Genomic DNA, 24,606 nt, shown 5'->3' with positions numbered 1-24,606 from the left:
ATAGAACAGTACAGCACAGTACAGGCCCTTCAGCCCATGGTGTTGTGCTGAACTTTTACCCTAATCCTAAGGCCTATCTAACCTCCACCCCTACCTTATACGGTCATCCTTATGCCTATCTAATAGCTGCTTAAATGCCCCTAATGAGGCCAACTCCACTACCCTCTCCAGCAATATATTCCACACTTCTACCACTCTCTGAGTAAAGAACCTACCTCTGACGTCTCCCCTATATCCACCTTCACTCATTTTAAAACTATGCCTCCTTGTAATAGCTTTCCACCCTAGGAAAAGGTCTCTGGCAGTCCACTGTATCTATACTCCTGATCATTTTGTACACCTCTGTCAAATCACCTCTCATCCTTCATCGTTCTAAAGAGAAAAGCCCCAGCTATCTCAGCCTTTCCTCGTAAAACCTTCCCTCCATTCCAGGCAACATCCTGGTAAATTTCCTCTGCTCCTTTTCCAACACTTCCACATCTTTCCTGTGATGAGGCGACCAGAACTGGACACAATATTCCAGATGTTACCAAACCAGGGTTTTAAATAGAACATAGAACATTACAGCACAGTACAGGCCCTTCGGCCCTCGATGTTGGGCCGACCCGTCATACCGATCTCAAGCCCATCTAACCTACACTGTTCCATATACGTCCATATGCTTATCCAATGACGACTTAAATGTACCTAAAGTTGGTGAATCTACTACCGTTGCAGGCAAAGCGTTCCATTCCCTTACTACTCTCTGATTAAAGAAACTACCTCTGACATCTGTCCTATATCTTTCACCCCTCAATTTAAAGCTATGCCCCCTCGTGCTGTCCATCACCATCCTAGGAAAAAGGCTCTCCCTATCCACCCTATCTAACCCTCTGATTATTTTATATGTTTCAATTAAGTCACCTCTCAACCTTCTTCTCTCTGATGAAAACAGCCTCAAGTCCCTCAGCCTTTCCTCGTAACACCTTCCCTCCATACCAGGCAACATCCTAGTAAATCTCCTCTGCACCCTTTCCAAAGCTTCCACATCCTTCTTATAATGCGGTGACCAGAACTGTACACAATACTCCAAGTGTGGCCGCACCAGAGTTTTGTACAGCTTCGCCGTAACCTCTTGGTTCCGGAACTCGATCCCTCTATTAATAAAAGCTAAAACACTGTATGCCTTCTTAACAGCTGGAGGATAACTTCACAGCCCCTGAACTCAATTCCTCTGTTAAATGAAAGCTAACACACCATATGCCTTCTTAACAACTCTATCCACCTGGGTGGCAGCTTTCAGGGAACTGTGGACATGAACCCCAAGAGCCCTCTGCTCCTCCACACTGTCAAGAATCTTTCCGTTAACCCTGTATTCTGCTTTCAAGTTTGTCCTTCCAAAATGAATCACCTTACACTTTTAACTGGACAGTTAATCCAGAAACCCAGGTAATGTTCTGGGGACTTCAGTTCAAATTCCACCATGGCAGATGGTGGAATTTGAATTCAAATTTGGGGCGGCACGGTGGCTCAGTGGTTAGCACTGTTGCCTCACAGCGCCAGGGACCTGGGTTCTATTCCAGTCACGGGCAACTGTTTGTGCAGTTTGCACTTTCTCCCTGTATCTGCGTGGGTTTCCTCTGGGCACTTTGGTTTACTCCCACAGTCTAAAGATGTGCAGGCTAGGTGGATTGGCCATGCTGAATTGCCTGTAGTGTTCAGGGATTTGTAGATTAGGTGAGTTATAGGGAATGGGTCTCAATGGGATGCTTTGATGTTTGGTGTGGACTTGTTGGGCTGGAGGGTCTGTTTCCACGCTGTAGGGAGTCTATTCTATTTGATTCTATTCTATTCTATGAGTCTCCTGCCAAAGTGTAACTGAGTTGCTTCATGGCTAAGTAAGACCCAGATCATGCCTTTATGCCCATTTTGGCAGTAGCTATTTGCTGCTTAGGGAGGCAAGATATTTCAAACTCTCAGGCACCTGTGGAGTGGAAGGTAGGAGCTCCATTTTCAATACTTTTTGACCCAGGAGGCATTGTATAGATTAACTTGCTGGTTGAGTCCGTGATTAAGAAAGCGAATGTAATGTTGTTGTTTATCTCAAGAGGGTTGGAACATAAAAGCAGTGATGTGCTTCTGCGACTTTATAAAGCTCTAGTTAGGCCCCATTTAGAATACTGTGTCCAATTTTGAGCCCTACACCTCAGGAAGGACTTACTGGCACTGGAGCATGTCCAGCAGAGATTCACACGGATGATCCCTGGAATGGTAGGTTTAATGTATGATGAATGGCTAAGGATCCTGGGATTGTATTCATTAGAGTTTAGAAGGTTGAGGGGAGATCTAATAGAAACTTACAAGATAATGTATGGCTTAGAAAGAGTGGATGCTGGGAAGTTGCTTCCATTAGGCGGGGAGACTAGGACCCGTGGGCACAGCCTTAAAATTAGAGGGGATAAATTTAAAATGGAAATGAGGAGACATTTCTTCAACCAGAGAGTGGTGGGCCTGAGGAATTCATTGCCACGGAGTGCAGTGGAGGCCAGGACGTTAAATGTCTTCAAGGCGGAGATTGATAAATTCTTTATCTCGCAAGGAATTAAGGGCTACGGGGAGAGTGCAGGGAAGTGGAGTTGAAATGCCCATCAGCCATGATTAAATGGCACAGTGGACTCGATGGGTGGAATGGCCTTACTTCCACTCCTATGTCGTATGGTCTTATGGTCTAACTAATTTTACTACGTTTTCATGATTTTGATTGAACAACCACAATTAACTTGCTTTTTTATAGATGTAGATTGTTACAGCACAGATGGAAGCTGACCAGCCCATCAAATCCATGTTGAGTCTCTGTAGAACAATCTAATCAGTCCCATTACCATACTGTATCCCTGTAGCAGTAAATTGATTTCCTTCAAGTACCCATCTGGTTTCCTTCTATCAAATCTCTGAAGCTAGTTTGCTCTCAGGCAAATAACCTTAACTTCTCCAACTTAGCCCTGTAACTAAAACACTGATTCCAAGAATTATTTTGGCAAATCTTGTCAACACTCTCTCAGGGGCTCGTCCATCTTTCATAAACTGCCAGAACAGGATGCAGTACTCTAGTTTTGGCCTTAGAGGACATTTGATTGAAGTTTTCAAGTTCACGAGAGATCTGGGTTGCATAGACAGGGCGAAACTGTTCTGACTCATAAACAGGTTAAGAGCGCACAGATTTAAAGTCGTTGCAAAAGGAGTAAATTAGATGTTAAAAAGAAATTTTCGCACAAGAGTGGTTCTGTTTGGATTACATTTCATGGAAGAGTGGTGGAAGCAGATTAAATTGGGGCATTCAAAAGAGCATTAGATGATTATTTACATCGAAACAATGTGCAAGGTTAATGTATAAAGGCAAGGGTGGTGCTGTGAAGTCATGATGCTCATTTGGGGAATTGGTGCAGACATGATGGGCTAAATAGCTTTCTCCTGTACTGCGACAATTCTGATTTCCTGTGATCAGAGCTTCAGAAAGGTTCAGCTCAACTTCCTTGCCATTATATACAGTTACTGTTTGTGAAGCCTAAGATCCCTTATGCTTTGCTTACTGCTCTCTCAATATTTTCTTTCACCTACGAAGGATTACAGATATGACCTTGGTGTCATTCGGTCTCTGTATGGTCTTTAAAACTGAAGTTTAGTTTCTTATTCCTTCGTGCCAAAAGCATCACCTCACTTTCCTCTATCATTCCATCTGCTACTCATCTGTCCATTCTGTGAGCCAATGTTCTTCTGCACTTGATTGGTATCATCTTCACTGTCAGCCTCACATCCAGACTTAGTATCATTGGCAAATTCATTTGTTCTGCATTCTAATATCCAAGTCATTTTTATTAATAAGAAAAGCAGTGGTCCTAGCATTGACTCTTGGAGAGACGCACTATCTGTTTCAGGCTTTGGTCTGAAAATAATCTGTTTCCGTAACTCGTTACATTCTGCCGTTAAGCCAATTTCTTCTCCCACAGACTCCAAAACTGAGCACCACTAGAGAGTGATGCACCTTGAAGATTCCCTTACCTCTTCATAGTTTTCTGGATGATCCCCATCAACTCCACTGAACCCAAACTACCTACAGGATAACCACCTCTTAGAATATATAATCCAGGAAACTCTTATCCTTTGATACTCTGTAGCTATTCCAATTGCCCCTCAAACTCAGAAACTGTGAGCTAGAACTCAAGCAGCTAAAGGCATTTCATAGAGTCTTACAGCACAGAGACGGACCCTTGGCCCAAACTGGTCCATGCCGACCAACATGTCTATCCGCGCTAACCCTATTTCCCTGCACTTGGCCCATATCTTTCTCAACTTTTTCTATCCATGTATTCTTCCAAATGCCTTTTAAATGGTGTTAAAGTACTCGCTTCAACCATTTCCACTGGCAGCTCATTCCATATGCGTACCAGCTTCTGTTTTAAAAGAAAATGCCCGTCAGGTTCCTATATACTCTTTCCCCTCTTAGCTTAAACTGATGCCGTCTAGTCTTTGATTCCCCAACCCTGGGAAAAAGACTGTGTGCATTCACCTTATCCATGCCTCTGATGGTCTTATACATTTCTATAAGATCTCTCCTCAGTTTCCTATGCTCAAAAGTTCCTGAATTCCTTCTTCAATCTTTCTTCAGAAACATGGGAGGGGGAAGGGAGCTCAGAAATAAACAGAGAGGAGGGGTGGGGCAGGGAAAGTTTGGTGGGATGGTGATAGGTGAGTGCAGACTGGCAGTCATGGGGATTGGTCAGTGGGGCGGGGGGAGCCTTTGGGTGGGAGAGAAGATGGACAGTTTTTGTCAAGTCAAGGAGGTGGGGCCTCCTCCTGTGTCACAAGGATGCCACCCGGAAACTGGAGGAGCAGCAGCACCTCGTATTCGGCCTTGGAAGCCTACAGGCCAGAGGCCTAAATGTCGACTTTACCAGTTTCAAAATCTCCCCACCCACTTCATCCCATGACCCACCCACCCTGTCATCCCTGCCTCCTTGACCTGACACAACCTGTCCATCTTCTCTCCCACCTATTTGCTCCTCCCACCTCACTGACCAATCGCCACCACTGCCTACCTGCACTCACCTATCACAATCCCACCTCCCTTTCCCAGCCCCACCCACCTCTATTTATTTCTGAACTCCCTTCCCCCTCCCCCATTTGTGAAGAAGGATCCTGACCCAAAATGTCAACTTTCCTGCTCCTCTGATGCTGCCTGGCCTGCTGTGCTCCTCCAGCCTATCTAGCCTCTCCTTATAACTCAAATCCTCCATTCTTGGCAACATCCTGGTATATCTCAAGAACCCTCTCCTGCTTAATAATAATCTTCCTGTAAACAGGATGACCAGAACTAGGCACAGTACTCCAGAAGAGGGCTCACCAACAGAGAATGATGAGCCTGTGGAATTCTCTGCCACAGAAAGTGGTCTTTTCCCAAATGTTGATTTTTTTTTTCAATAAAGAGTTTGACATAAAGGGACTAAAGGGTGCCAAGGCTAAGAAGGAGAAATTAGGAATAGGGAACTAAGTTGGATGATCAGCTACGATCTTATTGAATGGTGAAGCAGTCTCAAAGGGCCGAATTATACCTGTGCCTGTTTCTATGTTTCTCTGCTTCAGGTCCTAATTCTAAAATGTTAACTGTTTCCCTCTCAACAGATGTTGCCAGACCTACTGAGATTCTCCAGCATTCTGTTTGTTTCAGATTTCTAGCATCTGCAGTATTTTGCCTTTACCCACCCACCTTCATCTGATGTGTCACATTGCTGGTTTTCCAATCAATGGGGAAGACCTTCACTTCGCCTTGTTCCAATTTATCGGCTGTCACTGCTGCTGTCAGATGTTGTTTCCCACTCCCCAACTTGGAATGCTGCTGTTCTTTAAAAGACCTGTCCCCTAATTGCATTGAATTCCCCTCCTGAACAGATTTTCAGAACTGAGTGCTGTCAGAGTTGAAGTTCATCAAGCTGACTTTGTGCTATTTACTTCTAATGTAAAAAAAAATGTCCAAAAGGCGAGATAATAGGGGAGATAGAGTGGTACAGTCCCTCATAGTGCCAGGGACCCGGGTCTGATTCCAGCCTTGGGTGACTGTGAGCGAGTTTTGAGAAGATTTGTAGCTCCGGTTGAGTTTCTGGATGTGAGTTTGCTCGCTGAACTGGAAGGTTAGTTTTCAGATGTTTTGTCACTCTTTTTTATTTGAAAAAATACACTTTATTCATAAGATGTACAAAAAATAAAACATATTTATACACCTACCCAGTCATGCAAGCCACTCCGGGTTACCCGGGGGTACGTACACCAACTAAAGGAAAAACACAAAACAAAGAAGAAAAAAAACAAAGCAAAGAAAATACCCAGCAGTCATCTCCCCACACAGTCCCCGTTGGCCCCCTGACCAATTGGGGAAGGCGCCAGCTGGGCCCAGTTACCAGATGGGGCCCTTTTTTTCTATTCTGGACGAGGGGTTTCATACGGTGGTCTTTCCCCACCGCGCCTTGGCGGCGGCTGCCCCAAGTTTTAGCACGTCCCTCAGCACGTAGTCCTGGACCTTGGAGTGCGCCAGTCTGCAACACTCGGTCGGGGTCAGTTCTTTCAGCTGGCAGACCAAAGAGCGTTTTTCACCACATTGATGGTCCTCCAGGCGCAGTTGATGTTGGTCTCGGTGTGCGTCCCGGGAAACAGCCCGCAGAGCACGGAGTCCCGTGTCACGGAGCTCCGTGTCACGGAGCTGCTCGGGACGAACCTTGACAAATACCACTGCATCCCCCTCCAGACCTCCTGCGCATAGGCACACTCCAGAAGGAGGTGATCGACAGTCTCGTTTCCCCCCCCCCTCCCCCGCAGCCGCCTTGAGGGCAGCGTGCGATGGCGCAGAGATTCCGGGCGTGCAGAAAGGATCTAACTGGCAGAGCCCCTCTCACTGCCAGCCAAGCAATGTCCTTGTGCTTGTTTGAAAGTTCTGGCGATGAGGCATTCTGCCAAACGACTTTGGCAGTCTGCGTGGGGAACCACACAACGGGATCCACCCTCTCCTTTTTCTGAAGGGTCTCGAGGATACTACGTGCTGACCATTGCCTAATGGCCTTGTGGTCAAAAGTGTTTCCCTTCAAAAATTTCTCCACGAAGGACAGGTGGTATGGGACGGTCCAACTACTCGGAGCGTTCCGCGGCAACGAGGCCAGGCCCATCCTTTGCAATACCGGGGACAGGTAGAACCTCAGTAAGTAGTGACACTTGGTGTTTGTGTACTGAGGATCTACGCACAGCTTGATGCAGCCACACACAAAGGTAGCCATCAGGGCGATGGTGGCGTTCGGTACGCCCTTTCCCCCATTTTCCAGGTCTTTGTACATGGTGTCCCTGCGGACCCGGTCCATCCTCGACCCCCACATGAAGTGGAAGATGGCCCGGGTGACCGCAGCGGAGCAGGTCCAGGGAATAGGCCAGGCCTGCGCCACACATAACAGTACCGAAAGCCCCTCGCACCTGACAACCAGGTTCTTACCCACGATGGAGAGGGACCGGAGCATCTATCTGCCCAGCTTCTGCTTCAGTTTGGTGATACGCTCCTCCCAAGTCTTGGTGGAGCTGGGGCGTGCACTGAACCAAACACCCAGCACCTTCAGGTAGTCTGTCCTGACAGTGAAGGGGATGAAGGAGCGGTCGTCCCAGTTCCTGAAGAACGTGGCCTCGCTCTTACCCCTATTGACTTTGGCACTCGAGGCCAGTTCAACCTGGCCGCAGATGTTCAACAGCCTACTCACCGACCGACGATCGGCGCAGAAGACGGCGACGTCGTCCGTGTACAGGGAGATCTTGACCTGAAGGCCTCCGCTGCCTGGGATAGTCACGCCCTTCAGGCTCATGTCCTTCCTGATGGATGTGGTGAAGGGCTCCACACAACACATGAACAAGGCAGGAGAGAGCGAGCAGCCCTGCCTGACTCCAGATCTGACGGGAAAACTGTCCGATTCCCACCCGTTGATCGAGACTGCGCTAACAATGTTGGTGTAGAGCAGCCAGATCCAATTGCGGATGCCCTCCCCGAACCCCAATTTGGAGAGGACGTCCCTTATGTAAGCATGAGAGACCCTGTCGAAGGCCTTCTCCTGGTCCAGGCTGATGAGGCAGGTGTCCACCTGCCTGTCCTGTACGTAGGCGATCGTATCCCTGATGAGTGCGAGGTTCTCAGCGATCTTCCTGCCCGGCACAGCACAGGTTTGGTCAGGGTGAATCACCGACTCCAGGACAGACCTGACCCGGTTGGCTATGACCTTGGCCAGGATTTTGTAGTCCACGTTCAATAGTGACATGGGGCGCCAATTCTTAATTTCTTCCCTCTCCCCCTTCCTCTTGTAAATGAGGGTGATGATGCCCTTCCTCATGGACTTGCACATTTCCCCTTACACCTCCAGCAGGTCCTGGCCAACCAGGTCCCACAGAGTGGAATACAGCTCGACCAGTAAGCCGTCGCTCCCGGGAGTCTTATTCCTTTCCGAGGACTTGAGGGCTCTGGTCGGCTCGTCCAGGGATATCGGCCAGTCCAGCCACTCCCTCGTGCCGTCGTCTAAGACCTCCGTGATAGACGACAGGAACGACTCCGAGGTGGTGCTGTCTGTGGGCTTTGCGTCGTACAGTCCGGCATAGAAGGATCTGCTGATCCTCAAAATGTCGGACCGAGACGACGTCACCGAGCCGTCGTCCTCCTTCAGCCAGCTAAGCACAGAGCTCTCTTTGTGCACCTTCTGAAAGAAGAAACGTGAGCACGTCTCGTCCTGCTCCACGGAGCGGACCCTGGACCAGAAGATTATCCTGGAGGCCTCCGCGGCGAAGAGAGAGGCTTGCTAGCCCCTCACCTTGTGGAGGTTCTCCGTGACATCGACCCCCATCAACTGTAGAAGGAGCAGGTTCCTGCACCCTTTTCTGGAGTTGCGACAGCTTTCCCCGCCTCTCTCTCGCCTTCCGAACACCCTTGAGGACAAAGAACCTCTTGATGTTCTCCTTCACCGTCTCCCACCAGTCGCCCGGAGACTCAAAGAGGGGTTTCACAGTTCTCCAACCAGCGTACTCCCTCTTAAGCTCCGCGATGTTCTCTGGGGTCAACAGAGTCGTGTTGAGCTTCCAAGTCCCCTTGCCGGCCTGCTGGTCGTCCTGTAAGTGACAGTCAGCCAGCAGCAGGCAGTGTTCAGAGAAGAACACCGGCTTGACGCTGGTGGACCTGACCAAGAACGCCCGTGACACAAACAGGAAGTCTATCCTTGAAAGGATAGACCCGTCTGGCCGCGACCAGGTGTATCTCCGCTGCACTCCGTATGCAGGGGTGCTGAAGACGTTGAGCAGCTTGACGTCCTTCACCGTGCCCATCAGGAATCTGGACGTGACGTCCAGTTGACTCCCCCCACCCGCTGTCCCCACGCCGGATCTTCCATCTGCATCGATGATGCAGTTGAAGTCTCCGCCTAGGATGACCGGCCTGGACGTAGCCAGCAGGGGTGGAAGCCGCTGCAGGACGGCCAACCGCTCACTCCGTACAGCTGGGGCGTACACGTTGATCAGCCTCAGGGGAGCGTTTCTGTAGGTGACACCAGCCACGAGGAGGCCCCCCCCCCCCACCTCCTGAACTTGAGAGATGAAGTTGCGCCCCCGCAGCAGAATAGCCAGGCCCGAGGAGCGACAGTCATTACCCCCCGACCAGATCGAAGGCCCACAGGTCCAGGCGCCCGACCATTTCCTGTACCTGCTGAGGTGCGGTATCTGCACTCCTGCAGAAACAGGAGGCCTGCCTTGACGGTGGTCAGGTAGGCCAACGTGGACACACATCTTGCGGTGGACTTGACACTGCACACATTATTGCTCGCAACCCGTACCCCCATTGTGGGCAGTGACTGCAGTACTCTCCCCAAGTCCAAGGTCCAGCCCCTCCATCTGTCCCTTCATGCCCATTGCCCGGGCTAACTGCTGGATGCTCTTCCGGCACAGGAAACCGTCCGTGCTGCCTTCCGGGTGGCATCCCCCCATCGGGGGTACGGAGGCAGGAGAGTCCGGCTCTGGGTCAGGCTGGGGACACACTGTTTCCTCCTTGCCGCCTGAAAGTTCCAGGGGGCCCTCCAAGGTGTCGGAGGGAGCCTCAGAACGCCTCCCGTCACCTGGAAGCGGGATGCTGCTTTCCTTCTCCCTTGCGATCTTTAACTTCTGCTTTGGGCGGGCCTCCTCCGAATCTCCCTTGTCAGAGGAGCTCTTATAGCCCCCCTGTAGCTGCCTCTTCCCACCTGATGGTTGCGGTGCCTGGGCCCGCTAGCGCGCCTTCCTCTTTGCTTTCCGGACCATCGTCCACTCCCCTGGGTCACCTGTCGCCTCCTCTATTGACTCCGGGTTGTTGGGGGGGAGCGGAGCCTGCAGGGGTGCTTTGCTGGCCTCGGGTCCATCCTGCGGGGCTGGGCCCTCCTGCATGACCTGGCCCTCCTGCACATTAGGGGGGTCCTTGCAGGGCCCTGGTGCCTTCCTCTCCTCTGGGCCCTGCATTGCCCCTGCTGGCGACCTGGGCGTAGGTGGTCCCCCGCTGTGGGCATGCCCTATAGAGGTGGCCCGCTTCCCTGCAAAGGTTGCAGCATTTTTTTTTTGGGCAATCCTTTGCAAGGTGTCCCTCCTCCCTGCAGTTCCTGCAGATGGTGGCTTTGCAGTCGGCCGCCATGTGACCTGACCTACCACAGGCATGGCAGACTTTAGGTTGCCCTGCGTAGGTCAGGTAGCCCTTGCTCCCGCCGATCGCGAAGCTGGACGGTGGGTGTACGATTTTCCTGTCCGAGCCCATCCTCAGCGTCACCCTGACCTGCCTCTTACTAGTCCAAATCCTGAAGGAGTCCATGATGTTGGTTAGGTCCCCTTCCACCTTCATGTACGTTCCGGGGAAGGTCAGGACATCAACTGCTGGCACATGCGGATTGTACATGTGTATATTCACCGTACAGCTCCTCTGCACCAGCATCATGAACAGCAGGACAGCGGTCAGTACAGAGAGGTGGCCCTCACCTCCTTTCTCCTTGAAGACCTTCAGGAAGCACTCGCAAAGCTTGGCACTCCTGAAGGTTACATCAAAAAAACCTCCTCCAGGGAAATTCTGCAGGCAGTAAATGTCTGCAGCAGTGAACCCACAACAGTCCAACAGGACCCTCTTCACAAAGAAGGTACGGTCCACAGGTGCACCTTCACCCACCTTCTTCATGGAAACGCGGATGGTGTTCCGGACCCCCTGACCGGGGGCACGAGCACTCGCCGCAGCCATCGTTGCAGGTTGGCTGCTCCCCTGAACCAGCGTTAGGCCGAAGCCAGTATTAAGATCCACCAGTTGCAAGGGTGCACAGCCAACCCGACGTCTTCCTTCCACCTCCAACACAGTCGCGCTCTCCTCTTCTCGGTCCACAAAAGAGTGGGTCTTTATTTTGTTCCAGATGTAAGCTGGCTCACTGAGCTGGAAGGTTTGTTCCCAGATGTTTCATCACCATTCTAGGTAACATCAACAGTGAGCCTCCGATAAAACGCTGGTATTATGTCCCACTTTCTATTTATCTGGTTAGGTTTCCTTGGGTTGGTGATGTCATTTCCTGAATTGGTGATGTCATTTCCTGTTCTTTTTCTCAGGGGACGGTAGATTGATTTGGAGCCAATGTGTTTGTTGATGGAGTTCCGGTTGGAATGCCATGCTTCTAGGAATTCTCATGCATGTCTCTGTTTGGCTTGTCCTAGGATGGATGTGTTGTCCCAATCAAAGTGGTGTCCTTCCTCATCTGTATGTAAGGATACTAGTGATAGTGGGTCATGTCTTTTTGTGGCTAGTTGATGTTCATGTATCCTGGTGGCTAGCTTTCTGCCAGTTTGTCCAATGTAGTGTTTGTCACAGTTCTTGCAAGGTATTTGGTAGATGACGTTCATTTTGCTAGTTGTCTGTATAGGGTCTTTTAAGTTCATTAGCTGCTGTTTTAGTGTGTTGGTGGGTTTGTGGGCTACCCTGCTGCCAAGGGGTCCAAGTAGTCTGGCAGTCATTTCGGAAATGTCTGATGTAGGGGAGAGTGGTTATGGTTTCCGGGCCCGTTTTGTCTGTTTGTTTGGGTTTGTTGCTGAGAAATCGGCAGACTGTGTTCATTGGGTATCCGTTCTTTTCGAATACGCTGTATAGGTGATTTTCTTCTGCTCTTCATAGTTCCTCAGTGCTGCAGTGTGTGGTGGCTCACTGTCGGGTGACTGTCTGTGTAGAGTTTGCACATTCTCCCCGTGTCTGTGTGAGTTTACTCCTGATTCCTCCCACAGTCAACACGGCTTTGTGAGGGGTAGGTCATGCCTCACAAACCTTATCGAGTTCTTTGAGGATGTGACTAGAAAAGTTGATGAGGGTCGAGCTGTGGATGTGGTGTATATGGACTTCAGTAAGGCATTTCATAAGGTTCTCCATGGTAGGCTCATTCAGAAGGTCAGGAGGAATGGGATACAGGGGAACTTAGCTGCTTGGATACAGAATTGGCTGGCCAACAGAAGACAGCGAGTGGTAGTAGAAGGAAAATATTCTGCCTGGAAGTCAGTGGTGAGTGGGGTTCCACAGGGCTCTGTCCTTGGGCCTCTACTGTTTGTAATTTTTATTAATGACTTGGATGAGGGGATTGAAGGATGGGTCAGCAAGTTTGCAGATGACACAAAGGTCGGAGGTGTCATTGACAGTGTAGAGGGCTGTTGTAGGCTGCAGCGGGACATTGACAGGAGGCAGAAATGGGCTGAGAGGTGGCAGATGGAGTTCAACCTGGATAAATGCGAGGTGATGCATTTTGGAAGGTCGAATTTGAAAGGTGAGTACAGGATTAAGGATAGGATTCTTGGCAGTGTGGAGGAACAGAGGGATCTTGGTGTGCAGATACATAGATCCCTTAAAATGGCCACCCAAGTGGACAGGGTTGTTAAGAAAGCATATGGTGTTTTGGCTTTCATTAACAGGGGGATTGAGTTTAAGAGTCGTAAGATCTTGTTGCAGCTCTATAAAGCTTTGGTTAGACTGCACTTGGAATACTGCGTCCAGTTCTGGTCGCCGTATTATAGGAAAGATGTGGATGCTTTGGAGAGGGTTCAGAGGAGGTTTACCAGGATGCTGCCTGGACTGGAGGGCTTATCTTATGAAGAGAGGTTGACTGAGCTTGGTCTCTTTTCATTGGAGAAAAGGAGGAGGAGAGGGGACCTAATTAAGGTATACAAGATAATGAGAGGCATAGATAGAGTTGATAGCCAGAGACTATTTCCCAGGGCAGAAATGGCTATCACGAGGGGTCATAGTTTTAAGCTGGTTGGTGGAAAGTATAGAGGGGATGTCAGAGGCGGGTTCTTTACACAGAGAGTTGTGAGAGCATGGAATGCGTTGCCAGCAGCAGTTGTGGAAGCAAGGTCATTGGGGTCATTTAAGAGACTGCTGGACATGCATATGGTCACAGAAATTTGAGGGACACATGAGGATCAATGGTCGGCACAACATTGTGGGCTGAAGGGCCTGTTCTGTGCTGTACTGTTCTATGTTCTATGTTCTAGTCCAAAAATGTGCAGGTAAGGTGGATTGGCCACGCTAAACTGCCCAGTCATGTGAGGCTAGGTGGGTTAACTGTAGTAAACCTGAGAGGTTGTAGGAAACTGTTTGGAGGGTCAGTGCTGACTTGATTGGCTGAATAATTCCACCTGCATTGTAGAGATTTGAAATAGCTTAAAATGGATTAGAAAGGGTAGTTATAAAGAGATGAGGGTTATGGTGATGTTGAGCCATTTAGGGAGAGAATTCTAGCAATATGACCAAAGAACATATAAATGTAATACTATCCATTTGCATTCTCGCCTAAATTGAATTTTTCCCAGTGAGTTGGGCGATATCTTTGCAAAATCTTGTCAAAACTGATACAAGTTTGCGGTGAGCTATTCATAATTTGACACAAATTTACAGTCCCACACAAAAAGTCAATGACAAATATTTGTGTACAGACTTACAATATACATGAACCATTAACCAGCTTTTGAGGATTGGAATTTGCACATTTTTCCAAAATAGGCATAATTTTGGGGTAAGTTACCTCAGAATGTTTGATTCTTTCTGTCAGTTTGACTGGAAAACAAATTCATGATCGTAAGGTCACTGTCAACACAATACCAGATGTTTCATTTCATGTATTGTTTGTATAATAGCCCGAAAAAGTAGAATATCCATGGTGTAATACAAATGATGCAGGCTTCATTCTTAGAGTCATCGAGATATACTGCATAGAAACAGACCCTTCAGCCCAACTCATCCATGCTGACCAGATATCCTATCTAAATCTAGTCCCATTTGCCAAGATTTGGCCCATATTGCTCTACTGCCTTCCTATTCATATACCCATTCAGATGCCAAATAAATGTTGTGATCGTACCAGCCTCCTCCACTTCCTCTAGTAGCTCATTCCATACATGCACCACCCTCTGCATGAAAAAGTCATCTTACCTGTCCCTTTTATATCTTACCTGTCTCAGCTTAAACCTGTGCCCTCGAGTTTTGGACTCCCCCACCTCGGGGAAGAGGCCTTGCCTTTTTACCCCGTCCATGCCCCTCGTGATTTTATAAACTTCAATTAGGTCACTTCTCAGCCTCTGATGCTTCAGGGAAAGCCTCTTCCTAGAGCTCAAATGCTCCAACCCTGGTAAAATCTTTATAAATCTTTTCTGAACTCTCTCTAGTTTCACAGTATCCTTCCAAGGAGGGAGACTCCATGGCATTCCACATCTCTTCAGCCAAAATAATCACCAATGTGCTTTAGAATCCTTGTGAAAATGAACCCATTCATATTATTATGGCTTCACTGCTGACTTTGTGCACAGGACTGAGTTTTCGTCTCTTCATGAATGTGTTAATTTAGTTTTTAGGTCTTGGCCATGATGCTGTTTCCTCTGAATCAGAAGGTTGGGGTGCTGAGTCCCTTATCAAAGCTTTCGGCACATTATCTAGACTTAGGTTTCCATGCAGTTTTGAGGGAGAGTTGTGTTGTCCTTCGGATGCAAGATTAAATCCAGGCATCAGTTTCTAGTTTGGATGGTCACATTTGAAGAAAAGTTGGGAATTCTCTTGTACAATATTTCCACAACCTAACAATCTATTCAGACATTTTAACGTCCACATTTTTCTACAAAACAATAACTTTAAAGTAATCCATTGGGTGTTAAATGTTTTGGGACATCCTATTGTTGTGAATTGGTTTTATTTTAAGTAATGTTAAGTCTAAGAGGATTAACTAAATTTTTACATTCTGGACACTAAGCTTACAATTTCGTGTGTTTAATTCTTGTATTATGCACTTGGTCAACGGATTAAGTCGATAACATTTTTGTTCTATTGCAGATATTAGATGAGGAGTCCTTATGACAAATATGAGCTGGGCCTTCTTAACACGTCTTCTTGAAGAAATCCACAATCATTCCACCTTTGTTGGCAAGGTATGGCTGACAGTGCTGATTATTTTCCGCATTGTGCTGACTGCAGTTGGAGGGGAGTCTATATATTCTGATGAACAGAGCAAATTTGTCTGTAACACCAAACAGCCTGGGTGTGAGAATGTCTGCTATGATGCATTTGCACCTCTCTCCCACGTGAGGTTCTGGGTTTTTCAGATCATCATGATATCTACCCCATCTGTAATGTATCTTGGCTATGCCATCCACAAGATTGCCAGATCTACCGAAGAAGAAAAGAAGAACAAGTTCTTCAAGAAAAAAAGACTGCCAACAGTACGATGGCAAGTCCACCGTAATTCAGAGCAAACAGAGGATGAGGATGAGGAGGAGCCAATGATCAATGATGAAACAGCAAGTGAGAAAAGAGTCAGTAGTAATGAAAAGCATGATGGAAGACGACGCATTTTGCAAGAAGGTCTTATGAAAATGTATGTTTTCCAGTTGATTTTCAGGGCGCTATTTGAGGTGGCCTTCCTTCTGGGACAATATTTTCTATATGGATTTGAAGTTAATCCATCCTATGTCTGTACTAGAATTCCCTGTCCTCACACTGTGGACTGCTTTGTCTCAAGGCCGACAGAGAAGACAGTTTTCCTCATTGTAATGTATGTAGTCAGCTGCCTTTGCCTAATTCTTAATATCTGTGAGATGTTCCATCTGGGCTTTGGAACCATCAGAGATATAATCCGTAGCAAACGGCGCAACCAGAGCAACATGCGACCTTTCCCCTACCATTATCCTCGGAACATTCCATTATCGCCACCTGGCTACAATCTGGTGGTCAAATCGGACAAATCCACCAAGGTTCCAAATGGTCTTGTGGCTCATGAGCAAAACTTAGCTAATGTAGCCCAAGAACAACAGCCCACTAGTCCAGATGACAACATCCCGCCTGACTTGGCCAGACTCCACAAGCACCTGAAAGATGCCCAGGAACAGTTGGACATTGCTTTTCAGAGTTATAACAGTCAAGAGAATGCACTCAAATCCAGGACCAGCAGCCCAACATCAGGAGGTACTGTAGTGGAGCAAAACCATGTCAACACTGCTCATGAGAAACAGGGTGCTAAGCCCAAACCTGTCTCAGAGAAAGGCAGCTCCAGTAGCAAATCTGGAGATGGAAAAACATCAGTTTGGATTTAACTTCTGTTTATAGTCAATTAAGTTTACAATAGTCCCTTAAAAAAGGCAGTAGCCACTTTCTGCACATTTTACTACAGTCTATTTTATTTTAGATAACCAACATAATAACAATACAGCTTCTTGGGTTATAAGATTAGTGAGACAAGGCTCCCAGTGTGAAATCTGGTTCAATGATGGTGCAAATCAGAAAATTGAAACCAGATGCCAGAGGTGGTGTTGCTGATTTCCTAGCCATCAAAATCGATGATTGCAAAACTGAGAGGCCCACAAATCATATATAGAAATTGTTTTACTAATCATTTGGTCCTATTGAACAGAGCCTTATGTTGGGCTCATAGTGCTGTCCCTCTCAACTCCCCATAAACCACTAGGTATCTGATTGTACTCAAATTTAAAATGGAGTAACATATAGAGTTACTGCATTAAGAATGCATGCATTTGTAGTGATAAAGATTATAGTTGTTTTCACTTGAAAATTTAAATAGTTGTTGGGTCGCTATTAATTTTCTTTACCTGATTCACTGTGTGCCTATTTTGCAGGAGACAAACCATTGACTCCATTATGGCTACAAATGATTAAACCGCAACTATCATTTTACTTATCATCCAATTTCTTTTAGTAGCCACTTCACCTTATGGTAATGGATTGGTTCAAAATGTCAGGACTTTGACGAACTGTAAAAGGGAAATATAAACACTGATATGCTTTAGAAAAGACAAACTCTCCAGCCACATTGTTTGTTGTCCTTTGCTTGCTAAAAAAAATTTGTCCTATCTAATACTCTTTACTCTCTTTTGGTTCAAAATCTAGGACAATTTCATGCTGTATCGCTCTTGTCTCAATTTCTGTAGAGTTTGTGCATTTCTTTAACCTTGATGAAATGACCTCATCTTATAATGTGAACATTTCATAGATAAAATAGTTTCATTTTCAAAGAAAATCAAATATACCTGCGTTAAATGTAAAAAAGCTATGCATCTTTGTCCTAAAAGGCATATAGAGTATGGGAGGAAGGGAAATTTGACATGTTGTCTGAGCAATGTCAGGAAGTGTGTGTGTAGAAACATTTGTAGATTGGACATTCTCAACTTTATGATTAAGGATTGAGGAAATTATATGAAAAAGTGTTGATGGGAAGAGGAGTTGGGAAGTGCAAGCCTTTTATTTAAAAAAAAGGGCAGACAAATTTGAAGGAATGTTGCCATTGTCTTAAGATGCCACTTTAGAATTTTGGTTCTGCAGTAGCTTTATCACACAATGGTGTTCGTTAGTGAAGTGCATTAATCCTAATTCAGGTTCATCTAATAACAATAATAACCGATTTGTACGCTGCATTTCAACATTAAAGCTTATGCTACACTGCACTTTAGCCTCAAGTGACAGTTGAAACTATGCACAGAATAAGTGTTGTTGTTTCCTCTTCCAACCATTCATATGACCAGGAAAAACAAATCCAAATTGTTTAAGAATTAATCTTTTTGAAACTCTGACTTACAAAAATCCTTAATTAGAAACAGAAAATGTTTGAAATGCACAGCCGGCTAATTGAAAAATTTTACAGTAGAGAAGAACGCACTTGCAGTGGCTCTGCTTGGTGCCTGCCAAGTACCAGATGTTTGAAGTGTGATCCTTCATCATAATGTATGATGGTATTGTGAAAACAGATTGAAATAGATAAACAGAAACAAAAAATGATGGCAATAATAATGCTTTGTTTACATAAGGTTCAAAAATCAATTAAACTGCATGGGTTTCAGCAGAGGATTAATCAACTGTTGGAAGTTACTGCCCAGAATGATCAGGATAAACTGCTACTCCTATATGATAACTGAATCTCACAAGGCGAGGTCATGTGTGCCACATTGCAGTTCAAACAAATTTTGTTTATCAAAGTCTAAGTTTATTTCACGTCACGCTAAATGATATAAAGCACGTAACTAAGCTTTTCCCAAGTTATTTGCCAGTTTGCCATCTGGAATTTTAAACTTATCACCATCCCTTTCACACTGAAGCTCAGTTTTCAGGGAGTCAGAAGTAGAATCCATTGTCAGTGTCACAATAAAGCCCAATCATGTAATATCCATGCAGTGATTTTAGCAACAGTCTGAATAGTTCACATGTTTTGATTGTGAACAGTGATGCATTTGTTTATCAGATTATACTTTTAGCCCACTGGTCTCCTTAGATTGTTCACCAGGTAAGACTGAGAAAATAACTAAGCTTTATGTTACTTGCTTCTCAACCTCCCGATACATTTCTTTGAGCCATTTAGTAAAATTACAGAATTGCCAGGGATTAGCGTTATCCTGAGAGAAGATCGTGATTTCTACTTCTCCCTTTCCTTCCTTCTGTTAAAGTTGAAGATTTTTCCTTAAGATTTATCCACAATGCAGCCAAAATCAGAAACTGAGTAGCTGGGAGAATTGTTTCTCCATCCAGCAATGTTCAGTGCAACATTGGGCATTAGGCTTTCCAATTTAAAAATTATGTTGAACAGGAAAGTAAAGCATTCTTGGTGCACCAGACTTTTCAGTTTATCACCATGCAAGATGCAGAATGCACATTATTGCTTTTCAATCCCAATTCAGAAATTTTTATATTTTGTTATTGATTAATAAATACATTGTTCTTTCACTCCTCTCTCTGACTAATATCACAATATGATGTTATGCTCCTAATCAAACAACCGAGCGTGGAAATGTAACTAAGCTGATCTTTTGAGAACTGGATTGACTTGCTGTGCTTTTCTCACACTTTCTCTTTATATTTATGATTTACTGGCATTGTTTATTCTTAAAACTATACCATAATTTATTGATTAAAAGGCAAATGTGGCCTTTTAAGTATGTACTCGAAATAATGGGACAATGAATGGATTGAATGGAAATACAAACCCATAAGAACTGGTTTATGACGTCTGAACAATAGTCATCAGATCACAAATGTGTATTGGCAGTAAGTTGCCCAGTTGATGATGTTATACGCTGTGAACTTTATTTTCCAATGCACTGAAAATCAGGATCAATTTGTTTGCTTATTTGGCACTTGTCATTTATAGACTGTATTATAGTTTTTGTTTTAAACATATATTCTTTTTACTAAGTGCCTTAGCTCATGAAAATAAATTCTTTAGATGTAAATTTTTACGATGAAAAATGACAGCACAAAACAGTAATTACATTCTTCGATCTAGAGGGTTTGCATTTATATTATGGAAAGAAATGTTTATACATCAGATGAGATTTTGAAAGGAAATTTGAATTCAATGGCTTAGCTAACTATTTCTAGCTCAGATTTTTTTCCCTGCATACAGTAATTCTTTCTAAAATTACACAAATGCTGGAAATGCACAGCAGATTGATCAGGATCTGGAAGAAATAAATTAATGTTTCAGGTAAGACTCACAGTGCATTTACAGCATGTCACGTCAATTTACAACATTTTTAGTTTTATATCTATATATTATATAAATGTTAAATTTTATATTGTGTATTTGTACATGATCTGTACATATTGAGTTGTAGGTTACCTGAAAATAGAGATGAACAAATCTCAATCCAGTTATGACGAACGGTCACTGGACCTGAAACGTTAATTCTGTGTTCTATCTACAGATGCTGCCAGACCCGCTGACTTTTTCCAGCAATTTGTGGTTTTTAAACAACAATCTATGTTGGTCTGAACCGAGCTGGGTTAAGTCTGAGCTAAGAATTTCAGAAGATGCTTGAAGGAGTTAGAAACAAAAAGCTGCGCTTTGTATTATTAGCACATAGACACATGGCACGTTTGTATGACACTTTTTAATTACTGCCTCTCAATGAACATGGATTGTCATAAAAATGCACTAACCATCCATGTGCTAACATTGCAAAGCCTAATGTTTGAACTGTAGATAATGGGATCCCATGGAACATATTTGAATGAACAAACAAGCTATAACATTTTTATCAAAAGCACTTCTGATAACAATGGCTGGTTTTTCCACTTCTGTAATTCTTTGACCATAGGTGAGTTGTGGAATGGTAACCTTCATCACCAGGTCTTGTAGAATTAATTAGGGCATCTCCCAAGCCAGAAGGATCAAGAGTATCACTCCACGCCATTCTGAGCTAGATTGCCCACTGAGCTCGTGGTGGCTGGACTACAATAATTGATCTCAACGACCCAAGGTTAAGGCAGGAGAAAATTCAAATTGTGATCTTTTTGCTGATCATTATTGAATGACACCTGCTGCACAAACACATTCAACTGTAACTTCCTCTATAATTGAATAATATAAAGACATTCACTAATTATATCTATCTATAATGATTACTTACATGATATATTGGAAGTGAAAATCGTTTTCAAGGAATTATATTTGAGCATGATTAGAAAATAATAGGAGAATCAAACCCTTAATAGTTGATGTAGCTATTTTCAGATAGAAATTAAACATTTTTTTTACTAATTCATGAGACTTGGCATCACCAGTAAAGTCATTAGTTGTCTATTCCCTCGTTGCTCTTGGAACTGAATGGTTTGCTATACCATTTCAGAGTGCAGTTAAAACACATTGTTGTAGGTCTGGAATAACCCACAGGCCAGACCAGGTGAGGACAGTATAGTTCCTTGTCTAAAGATCATTAATGACTTAGATTTTGCAGAAAGATCACAGCAATATCACAAACATTTTTTTTTCTGAGTCATCTGTTGTTGTCTTAAACATTGTAAAAAATAATGCAATTGAGGCATGATTTAAGTCACTTTCCATGGCACTTTTTCAAGCAGTAAAGGAGTGCAAGTTTCTTGAGAAACCAGTTTTTTAAAACAAATTTTTTATTTATATTAAGAATTCGATGTCGTTTTAGTCATATTTCATTGAAAAACAGAGAAAACATGGACTGACCAACTTGTTGGCTATTCATTGGGAGAAGAATTAAAATGTAGATAATTTGCTACTGAAATAGAATGGTCCATTGTTAATTTGTGCTGGTAATAGTAGATAGCCAATTAACAGATGATTATATCAGTTGTATTGTGTTAACTGGATTATACTTAAAATTAAATGCACTAGTGGGTGATTCAAAATACGAGAGTATGAAATAAAATTACAGCAAAAAGCCCCTTTTCCAATGCAGTTTCACAATGTTGTAGGGTTGAAAAGAAACATCTGCCACATAAAAGGCAATGACAGTCAATTTGAAATTGGTAACAGTTTTTGACATTTTAGTCATTTGAGATTGTGACCGAGGTTGAGCTACGTCAAGGCAATCAGATAGCACAAATGTAAAACTTATGCTGGAGTTCAGCTACCTTGATTCTGCAGAAGCCCAGACACCAGCAGTAATTGGTACTAGTGCCATTTGAACATTGAGTATTCTGGTAAAGGAGGATGATGTAATTAATTTGCATCAATGGCCAAGATCAATTTCACACCAGTTGTCCTTTGTTACAGAAATTCCTAATTTTCATAACAATTGGAAGCAAGCAGGTGGATGATCTGCTTCAACTTTTAGACTCAACATACTGTTGAGAATTTGGATGTAAGACATTTTGGCATCTTATAGAATCATATTTCTATTGTGACAATATTCCTTGTGCATCTCAAAAAGATGATTGAATTACTGCCAGTTTTCCTTAACTATATAGGATCTGAAATTCCACGAACTTCCCCATTGGCAGAATATGGATATCAGAGAAGTAACTGTTTTCAGTCAATAGTGTTATTTCTTTGGAGTTTCTGCCCATCTCCCGTTTCGGCCCCTCTCCCAATTCTGCCAATGGAGTTTCCTGTGAAAAGTATAAATTTCAGTCTGTAAAACTAAGTTGTTGTGTAACACATTCAGTGGCTGTTTAAAAAAAATTGTGCCACAAAATTCCACTTCTGGGCTCATGATGTACACACCTCTAGTGTTAACTCTATATAAGATGCACTAGGGGTCCCATAAGTTACCAGTTGTCTGTGGCTGTGAAGAGAGCTCAGAGATTATTAGGTCCCTTGTCTGTTACCCTTTGGTGATACCCTTTCAAGTTTCTTTTTAAGGAGAAAAATAATAAAATTATAACAAAAAAATCTAACCAGGGCCTGAACCCCCTCCAAGCACCCCCAACACAGCCCAGTGCTGGGCCTGCTATATCTGAGGCCAGCATATTTCTTCCTTCACATTGTTTCAGTCTCCTATTTTGCATCAGACTGCTGAAAGATGAACTCCCAATGTGAAGAGCCCTACTTCTTAGCTTCGTCCTTTTGACTTCTTCACCTTTGTGTGGGAAAATTGGATGCCATAATTCCAAAACAAGGGCAGTGAAAATTCCTGTAACGTGTATCCAAGTACTGACCAAATTTGCACCATTTTTGTGAACTGTGATTGAACTTTGAGCTGGAATCCATAACAGTCCTCTAGCTGTGTCAAATCCACACAACATCCTTGTGTCCAAAGTTGCAGTACTGATCACTATTTGATTTAATTCTAAGTGCCAGAAATCAAAATGTCTTTTGCTAGAGTACATCTTAGGAAACAGAAAATCCAAGTTAGCACCATTGGACAATAAATTACATGCTTGAAAAAGAATAATCTTAATAATGATCTTCAATCATTATACAAATGGAATTAATAATTAAATAAAGTTTATTAACACCATTATTAATTAATCATAAATAATCAATAAATGTTCTCAACATAAAGTCTATTACATAGGCAGCAGAAAAGAGAAAAAATTGGAACTACAGACCTTAAGTCTGCTGTATCAAAAAACATTTATGCAGTTTATTTTTTAAAATGCAAAATCTATTTGACTAGCATCTGTATTTAGTTCTGTTTTGTACATACATTTAGGCCAAACTTACATCTATTGACCGATGAGCCTAATGGCAATTCTCAATGGTACAATAATCTCTAAAAACTAGGGTTGCACCATGTCTAAGATTTCCCAAAAACTGTCAGATGTTCTGAAGACCACAGTCTGTCAATGCAGCTGTTGTATGAACAATACCACTCACTTCTTTCCAGACAGTTGATTAGTCTGTTACACAGTTAACAGAATAACAAACTTTTGTTGCCTTCCGTTAGGTGATGGGTTTCACCTGCAAAAAGAAATTGACCTTTACAGATACAGCCACTATGAATATAGGGTAAGAATTAAGAAATGAACAAGATAGATTTCTTTCCTAATTCAAAGTAAAGTGGTTCATTAAGTGTAAATACCACATTCTATCTCATAACTGTAAGCTATTTCATGATAAAAGAGGTGCCTTTCTGTCGCCTACTGGATAAATTAATACATGTGCTAAGTGTTTTATCTTCAAAGCTGTCTACATTCCTCCAACCTGGAAGATACTTGAATTGATCAAGAGGAAAATAACATGCTTCTTTTAGCCTCTGATTTTCTTCAGAGGGGTTTTAATAAAGTAACCCCATGTATGATGTGATTTTTTTAAAAAAGAAAAACTGTTATCCAGTTGCTAACACTGTTTCTGGGAGGGAGATAAAATACAAGCAATAACGTGCACAATATGCTCGTTCACTGTGTCCTGATGCATAACGAGCACTGAAACCTTTAAATTAAATGAACAGAGCTAGTGGTAGAAAATGTGCTATCAGCAAATTCATCATCAAAGCAAACACATCACTTGTTTTTGAAACATCTGTCCTCCTCTTGGATGAAAAGAAGTGTCAATTTTAATCCAGTTTTCATTTTTCTGCTTGTCATTGAATGTTTTGAATATCTTTTAATAAACTCATTACAAAATCACATTTGTCATCTTGGTTTGTTTTAACGAGCAGGGCAAAGCTGATGAGAATATAATATATATTCTTGCCTTATCTGTATAAACACATACATTTATGTTTCATCAAAATATTATTTACGTGTATCTAAAGATGAAAACCCACTCTGTATCAGTGTATGAAATGTATCATCATCCCAATAGAGACAGGTAGAAAATGTATTTAAGAAAAATACATTTAAAATATATT

The 24,606-nt window shown here is 43.8% G+C and overlaps 1 protein-coding gene across 5 annotated transcripts in view; it reads left to right on the top strand.

The window, feature by feature from the left end:
- gjc2 (gap junction protein gamma 2) overlaps nucleotides 1-24,336 on the top strand; it is a 191,929-nt gene extending 167,593 nt beyond the window's left edge. For all 5 annotated transcript variants that reach the window (XM_048563395.2, XM_059640139.1, XM_048563404.2 and 2 more), the window contains one exon: nucleotides 15,392-24,336. In XM_048563395.2, coding sequence (XP_048419352.1) covers nucleotides 15,412-16,647 — 1,236 coding nt within the window. In that variant the 5' untranslated portion in view covers nucleotides 15,392-15,411 and the 3' untranslated portion in view covers nucleotides 16,648-24,336. The remainder of the gene's footprint in view (nucleotides 1-15,391) is intronic.
- The last annotated feature ends 270 nt before the right edge of the window (nucleotides 24,337-24,606 follow it).

Source organism: Stegostoma tigrinum, chromosome 2 (assembly GCF_030684315.1).
Source record: "Stegostoma tigrinum isolate sSteTig4 chromosome 2, sSteTig4.hap1, whole genome shotgun sequence".
In the NCBI taxonomy this organism is placed as follows: Eukaryota; Metazoa; Chordata; class Chondrichthyes; order Orectolobiformes; family Stegostomatidae; genus Stegostoma; species Stegostoma tigrinum.
This window is presented reverse-complemented; position numbering and strand designations above follow the sequence as displayed.